Genomic DNA, 8,674 nt, shown 5'->3' with positions numbered 1-8,674 from the left:
CTTAAAGACACAGAAGACTTTAACACATAACATAGCACATATAGATGGGTAGAGATTATTCTATGAATGTTCAATAAGTTATAAAGGTGAAACTGTTGAATTGTTCTCTTCTACAGTTACGATGTATACACATATAAACAACCAAATTATTCATAAAAAAAGAACACATAAAGGCAATTATTCTAAAATACAAGACAATATGTGCCCTTTAAAAGAGATGTTCGATGTAACCCACTTTGCTATGGTGATCAGAACTTTTACATCACTGACTACATCACTGGAACATATATATTCCTCCAGGAATGGTCTAGTATGTACATATGATACATATATACCGTTAATAGTAACAGCTAATACTTTAACACAAATATCTTACAGCTGACTCAGTTTTGTTTAATTTGCAAATTGTTTTGTTCGTACTCGAGTTGCAAGTCAAATGAATATAGATCGCCTGTGTTCCCGCTGTAAACCTAACCAAACTGAGGACTTTCAATTCCTGTATATTTGCCCGTCGATTAGAAAACCTTTAAGGGAGCAAATAACCAGTAAATATCTTATCCATGAATCAGTAGATCAGTCAACTGTTTAACTAAACGAGCTGCGACGTTTCGATGTTTCGATGCAGTGAAAAGCATTATATGAATTTTGGCTTAGGCTTATGTGCAATACACATAATTAATATGCGCTATTGTCAAAGAATTGTCTATTCCTTCAGTGAAACCGTTCCTTTGTACTATATTTCTCTAGGGGCATTATTCCCATGGAACAGTTCTTTTTCACGACGGGTGGAACTTCCGGCATGTAGAACTGATCGTTGTTGACACTATTACTGCTACAACTTACAACAATAAATACACAGACAAAACAAAGAGTAAATGTACACATTATCATTGAAATGAATAACCACTTCATCAAAACACCTGATATGAATTTGATATGCTCATTAATGACATTACGACGACATTTTCAGTTCAGTTACTATGTACAGATCACTCTTTCGAGATCAACAGTCATGACCTTGTAGGTAAGCTTAATAGATAGACACAATGCAGCGATTGTGTTTTCTCCTTGATACTGTGGATGTTGACAGCCTCGTGAAACTGCCAACTGCCAACTGCCAAACAGTCCTTGAATGTAATACCTCTTTCTGTTTGGTCAAACTGATGATGTGCATCTATTCAGTACGGCCTCACCGATCAAACTGATTATCACTGAGGCTTCAATTAAAATAGTATCAATATAGAAGCATCTGCTACCTGAAATGGAGAGAATAGGTATGTTATTATCATTTGTGTCAAACTATGCAGTAATGCATGTATCTTAGTTTTATTATCACCATTGCCTTTTCTTGAAGTTAATAGGAATCTTCAATTTGAAGCAAATATATGTAACGACTGTTAGAACATAGCTTAAAGCTTAACACACATCGTAGCTCATTATAGATAACTCTTCTTGATTATATATGCACATGGCTGAACGATATGTTACAGTTGTACTTAGCAATCAGAGGAATACAAACCTGAAATATCAGGCTGAGCTGATTGACAACGAGTTCCAGTCAATCCTATTTTGCACCCTGTGCAGACATCTGCGTCTTGTTCACATGTCAGGCAGTTGAAGGGACATGCTGCTGTGCAAGAGCTGCCCTGAAATCCTGCTTCACAACCTTGCAAACACCTTCCACTAGTATCACACTGTGAACCCCGACACTGTGAGCTACATTCACGGTCACATGTTTCCCCATAGGTACCTACTTTGCATCCACCTTCGCACCTCCCTGATCGTGCATCACATTTCCTCGTCAGGCAACCTACAGAACAGACTGCATCGCATTGCAATCCGTACCATCCGTCCTTACACTCACCCGTACGGGTGCCATTACCCTGGAAGCACTTTGAGGTAGCCTTACTACAAGTCTTATCACATTCCTCTCCCCACAGACCAGCACTGCAACCATCGAAGCATTTGCCATGGAAAGAACATCTTTTATTTACACATCCTTGTGGACATGCTGTATTACACTGGACTCCAGACCAACCATCCTCACAATCACCTATACAGTCCCCATTGATCTGGAGACATGCTCCCTGCCTACAGTGTGTGCTACATGTTTGGTTACACGTGTCCCCCCACCAGCCACGCATACATCCTTCCTGGCACTTCTCAGTATCCCGTTCACAGTTCACACTTCCATCTCTAGCCGGTCTGCAGTGATCAGGGCAACTGGAGTTACAATATTTCCCAGAGCTACCAGCCTGACATTGTTCACAGATCCCTGTTTGATCACATCCAGTGGTCGAGCAAAATCGACATTTATTCAAACACTGAGGCCCATACCATCCATACTGACACTCAAGACAGTTGCCATTGGACTCTCTCATGCACATTCCAATGTCCACATCAGCTGCACCTAAAAATTGAAGATGCAGTAAGTGAGTGAGTAATAGTCTAACGTCCGTAAATTCCAGCAACATCACGGCGGGGGACACCAAAAATTAGCTGCTCACATTGTACTCGAACCTTGACGAGTTAACGCTTTAACCACTAGGCTACTCTATTGCCCCGTTATAAGATGAAGCAAGCATGAGACCAACCAGCTAGTGATCACGTGCTCAGGGTAGAACCGTGCTATCAGGCAGATTAACATAGTTCGGTGTTTCACGTGTTAATTAATTACCCATCCAAGTACTGCCCATGCTAAATATGAAATTATGAAACACAGACTGAATACCCACCTGCTGTATCTACGACGATCCCAACCACTGTCACTAGAACACCCTAAAGGGGAAAATGAAGCACAATTCATTTACTCATCATTGTCACATTTGACCATTCGTTAAGTAAGGCTTATTGCAAATATTTCGAAATAACTAAAATGGGCCTGAATATCCCATATTTAGCATCCATTATAGCTAAAATGAACATAACGAAGTACAGTTTATAAAGGTAAGTTGTTAATATTCATATACCGTTATAGACCTGTCATTTGAAGCAAATATATAAAAACAAGATATCCACTTACTAAAGTTATTCGTCCAATTTGGGCCATAGTGACGGCTTGTCATTCGAGACATGCACCTGGAACATAGTTGTTTTGATATGACTTGAATGAATGAGAGTTGTTTAACACCGCCGTGCAGCAATGTTCTAGCTATCTAGCGGCGATCAGAAAACAATCGATTCTGGACCAGACAAACCAGTCATTGATATTGGAGCAACAACGTGGAAGTACGACAACACAAATCAACAATTTCTAGAAACAAGATCATCCGGGTTCCGGGTAAAGGTAGACACAGCTCTAGGGGTTGTGTTTACCAGTTCGTCAACCCTCAGATCAGGTGGAAACCGTATTTCTTGTGTGAAATTACGTACCTTGCAAAGTCGTAGTTAATGATATCCGTAATGTAATGAAATATCCACTTGACGAGTTGCTGTCACTTTAGGTACAAATACTCAAAAGAGTGCCGTACTGTACACATATCTGACAACCGTATCGACGACTCCTCTGACTTTGTGTACACAAATACACACATTACATGTGTGACTGGCAGTAATAATACGCAATGAATGACGAGAGTCTTCAGACACCGGCAACTACTTCATACCATTCACGGTGGGTTCAATGGTGAAACACCTAAATCGTAGAGCAAACTGTATCAACAATGAAAGAGAATTTAACGAGCTGAATGTTTTTCAAAGCGGTGTTACAGAATCGCAGTAGTTGAAATGAATGTCGCCATGATGGGATATCCTAAGTCCATGTCATTCAAAGAATATTTAAACACGCCCCGTTTTAATTTTGGAAACCCATTTGTCTAGACACTCTCCATGCATTTTTATCTACTACTTGGAGCGCAGAATATTTGTCATTTTAATTGTGGTTAGCCTGCGTACAATCGCCTTTATTCAAGGGATGGTGTAAATCCTGTTTGGGTCCATGCACGTAGCATGGTCCCCAGTATGCTGATCTACCTTCAGTTGCTGGCGATCTGTATTGTTCTGTATAGTAATATCTTTTTATGGTTACATACTAGTTATACATAAAATCTGCGATGTTCTAGTTGTTTTACTGTCCTTCGACGACAAGATTTTATACAGTCTAAGAGCATTTACTTTTAAAATAGAACCTTCTCTCCTCACGATGTGACTGAAATATACCATGCGAAATATTGTTTTACACAGGATACAAATAGTATCCTTCTTATATTTTATGTATATATGTGTTTCACTGTCTAAGTGTGTATCATAAACATTAAATGCCTGGAATTTACTTTTCAATTATATGCCTAATGTTTGTACATACACAGCTTATGTAACGTGTGACATATAAATGCACGTTTCCTCAATCTGACCACTTGATCTGTCTTAATCGCCTCTCACGACAAGAAGAGGTTACATGGGCCCCATTCAATACCCTTGAATCCCCACGGAGTACTTCGGAATTCATCAAAGCAACGAAGGGCACATGTTTCCGTTTTTAGCTGAACGCGCGCCTGTGAGTGCAGCTGTGTGTGTGTGTGTGAGTGTGTGTGTGTGTGTGTGTGTGTGTGTGTGTGTGTGTGAGTGAGTGAGTGAGTGAGTGAGTGAGTGAGTGAGTGAGTGAGTGAGTGAGTGAGTGAGTGTGTGTGTGTGTGTGTGTGTGTGTGTGTGTGTGTGTGTGTGTGTGTGTGTGTGTGTGTGTGTGTGTAGGAGGTGGGATGGGGGTATTGCAGGCATTTGATAAATAGCATTCTGACCCTAATTTGAATAGGTTTAACGCGGCTTTGAACAGTATTTCACTTATTTAACGGCGTGGGCGCATGCTGTGTTGTTGGGGAAGGAAAGACAGAATTGATGTACACTTTATGTACACGTGATTATATCATTTCATTGTTAAGAATAGTATCAATGATAATAGGACGTTAGCCCGTCAGATAAAGGCATGTTGTATGATGCAAGTATGAGCTAATAATGTTAAGAACCATTTAAATTTTGATGCTGGGTTTTTATTTATGTTATTGTGTAATTGGGTAAATGGCTGTGTTGTCATTATGTTATTTGAGTAAATGGGAGTGTTTCAGCTGTGTATATGTAATTTTTATTACACGGAGAACAGATATGCAGTCAACATCTTTATTGCTTATACTATTGTTAACATAAAAAAGTGGACAAAAACTGATCGTGTACAGTGGTACCTCTACTTAATGAGTTGATTCCCCATCTCTCTGGTTCAAAAGTGGCGGAGAACCAAAATCGGCCTACACCAACCCACTAATTACAACACAAGCAGCAAGACCCTGACGAGTCACCCGACGTAACAACATGATCAGGCAACAACACCAGCGACTTTGTCGAACCATTCGATGATCTAACGACCATTATACATCTGGTATCAACACAGATAGTGATCTGTCAGTCGAGATCAACAGTGTGCCACCTCAACCACAGCCTGCTAGTATTGTATATGTAGAGAACTTGGTACCTAAATTTCCTGGTACAGGCCACGCCAGGATATTTGTCAAGCAGATAGACAGTCTGCGGCAGCACCAGTTACTGACAGAGGATTTATACATGAACTTCTCGCCACTGACATCCAGCCCAAGCAACCCCGCAGTTTGAGGAACACTTCACACAGAGGGTAACTGGTGTATCGTCGTTGTCTGACACTGACACAACAATAAACTGCAAATGCCAGTGCAATGATATCGCCTGATATAAGGGTGGTACCGAGTGCAGGTCAACCTGCATTGGAGAAGGATCTGGCTTTCAGTTCCCCGAATGCACCTTGTTCAGATCTTTATCAAGGACCTGCAATCGCATTTAAAAGGGCTTGGTAATTCCCCGGGTAAGCATTACTATATGTCCAAGTCTTTCCGTGAATCAAAGCCCCCATGGGTGCTCAATAAAAATGTCACAGACGACTCAATTGTTATTAATTTATATGTCAAATTTTCTTTTCCGAAAGGAGTGTTTATAATATGTATTATTTATCCTATCCTATCACTATAAATTAATCCGGTTGATAAGGCTGTACCGACCAATTGGCCTATAAAGAAGATCTAAGTTGTGCCAGGATCATATGGTTTTACGAAGTGTCATTCAAATCTTTGTCACTCGTCGTGACTGTATCAACTTTTATGCACACTTAAAATATGTACACTAGTGCGAGTATTCAGGATATTCGATCATATCACATCCTAACCACTTGGGAGGAATATTTGAAAACATTCAGACAGTACATAGAATAGATATGCATTCATATTACAAAATGTTTACACATCGCTGTCCCCTGAAATGCACTGAAGCGTACAAAGGCAGGTGTTCCTTGTCCAGGTCATTTGATAAAGGTGAGAGGGTGAGTTTGGTATTACGCCGCTTTTAGCAATATTCCAGCAACATCACGGTGGTGGACACCAGAAATGGGCTTAAAACATTGTACCCATGTCGGGAATCGAACCCGGGTCCTCGGCGTGACGAGCGAACGCTTGAACCACTAGGCTACCCAACCGCCCCCATTTGATAAAGGATTGATTTAAGAGATATATAATCGCCATTCTCTGAACACACTTTCTGTTGTGTTGTATTCCAAATTGCCAAATCCTAAACATAAAAATGTTATTGTAAAGACACTTAAACGATTACTGAACACATATGTTCACTGCACATCAAACACCGGGTTAGATTTAAACCAGTAACCAATAATACCAAATGATATTAATGTGGGCACTCTCAAAGGTGTATTGGTGTGCCAAGTCTGAGATGTGTGGATTCCACATTGGACAACATTCAACAAAATGGCAGAAATCATCTCGCTTTTCAAGCTGGTGGAGCAACGAGCTAATAGTGACTCTAACATTAGATGAACGGATATCAACTGTCCTCCAATATTTACAGCAAAATTTGAACAAGAGACCATTGAGTTAGCTACGTTTCTTGAAAATAGGTAAGTGATCTGTGCTGGATTTACACATGATATTGATGGCCCTTGGAACCGCCAGTTTACAAATATAGGAACCAGCGTATAACAATGGGTAGCAATCTTTAGAGATATGTTGTATTTCCGATGCTGACCGCCTTCTGTATTACAAGAACAGATGCGATAAATAACTTAGTTACGACATCAATACAACTAATGTTTGTGGATAGAGTAATCATTACAGAGATCTGCACCCAACACCTGAAATAAGGAAGGGATACATAAGGTACCAATACACAAAGCAATATATCTAAACATTAGATGCATTTCAGTAAATGCTGCGTATAAATATTAAAACATTCCTTCACGTTGTCACTGTTTTACCCGCAAATAGATATAACTGCCCTAACAGTCATTATCGAAAAAATATATTTTAGCTATAAGTTGTTATTTACTAACTATTGAAAGTAAATCACACCACTCGTGAAAATACATGTATCACCTTTTCACCGTCAGTCGATGAAGGTAACAATGTGTCACGAGACACATGGAATATCCTATTTATTATATACTTTATGTTTAGTTGTCTTCCGGAATTATTTTTCAATGCAAATACAAACGTTGAAACGTAAATTCTCCCTACCTAAAACGCATTGTTCACCAACCCTTGGAATTGCGACTCAAAAAGTAGTTCCGAGTTTGCAAAATCTTACAAAATATAACCAAAAGTAATAAAAAAATTGAGGTCATTGACATTCTTTATCATACATTTGGATAATTATGAATATATACAAAAACAATTTTAACAAAACATATTCTTGATAACTCCGAGACCGCTGTTGGAAGCGAAAGAATATACGGGGTGGTCATGTAACAAAAATGGAGCTTTGCGAAACCGACAGTCGCGATTCACGAGTTAAATTAGAAATTTGCAGTTTATAACGCATCATTTTCATGAGAATAACAAACGGCAAGGAACGATATTAACTCCATAAATGACCGCCTGTCATTGTTTTGCCTTGTCAATGTGGTACTAACGTAATAAGGAAGTCAACTATTTTGGACGCGCCAGACACTTGATGAATGGAGACAATTTGAGGGGAGGTAACTATTGTATGACAATATTCCCGTCAAAATGTTATGTTCATTGCAGTGAAATATGAAGTGTTATATTCACCGTGGTGAAATATCAAGTGTTATGTTCACTGCAATGATAATATCACTTTTCTCAACTTCAGTCTTTCACACTGAAGTAGTTAATACACATTATTATTTACTAACTGTTGCAAATAAATCAGGTTTGGTTACAACATATTTGATGATATGTACATGCACATACCTATGGGTGAATCTTGAACACTCTGTGATGGAATCAGGGGACTTTGGCCATTTTCTGATATTGCTCTGCAAATGCAATTCCAATCCACTCATTTTACATTCAGTACAACTCCCTGTGTCTTGCTCACACATCAAGCAGTTAATCGGGCATGTTTCATGACAAGGGTTGCCCCTAAACTCGTCTACACCCTTATAACACCCAGTGATCCAGCAGTTGCTGTCACATTTTCGCTCCCACTGACGCCCAAACCACCCGTAGTGACATTCTACACACTCAGCACAGTGGGGACTGTGTATCTTGGAAGCACCTGCAATGGTAAAACCAAAATCAACCACAAAACTAAAGTTTCAACAACAAAAACATTCATGTAAGGAATGATAATGATGGAACGCAATAATTTAACTCGACATGTGTGGCTCAAATCGAACATAAAAACGTTA

At 39.5% G+C, this 8,674-nt stretch overlaps 1 protein-coding gene across 2 annotated transcripts; it reads right to left on the bottom strand.

Moving 5' to 3' along the window:
- Positions 1 to 234: 234 nt before the first annotated feature.
- On the bottom strand, positions 235 to 8,307 carry LOC139479125 (scavenger receptor class F member 1-like). 2 transcript variants are annotated; one of them, XM_071261897.1, is made up of 5 exons: positions 8,235 to 8,307; positions 3,023 to 3,078; positions 2,736 to 2,778; positions 1,520 to 2,410; positions 235 to 1,256 (listed from the first exon to the last, which is right to left on the bottom strand). In XM_071261897.1, exons 2-5 carry the CDS (start codon positions 3,047 to 3,049, stop codon positions 1,156 to 1,158), a joined length of 1,062 nt encoding a protein of 353 aa, XP_071117998.1. In that variant the 5' UTR covers positions 3,050 to 3,078; positions 8,235 to 8,307; the 3' UTR covers positions 235 to 1,155. The 2 variants fall into 2 exon arrangements, with proteins under 2 accessions (XP_071117998.1, XP_071117997.1); XM_071261896.1 differs by lacking the exon at positions 8,235 to 8,307 and adding an exon at positions 3,373 to 3,604.
- Between the last annotated feature and the right edge of the window lie 367 nt (positions 8,308 to 8,674).

This window comes from Haliotis cracherodii, unplaced genomic scaffold, assembly GCF_022045235.1.
Source record: "Haliotis cracherodii isolate W230 unplaced genomic scaffold, xgHalCrac1.p SCAF_4, whole genome shotgun sequence".
NCBI lineage: Eukaryota > Metazoa > Mollusca > Gastropoda > Lepetellida > Haliotidae > Haliotis > Haliotis cracherodii.
The sequence above is the reverse complement of the archived record's forward strand: the minus strand, read 5'-3'. Positions and strand labels throughout refer to the sequence as shown.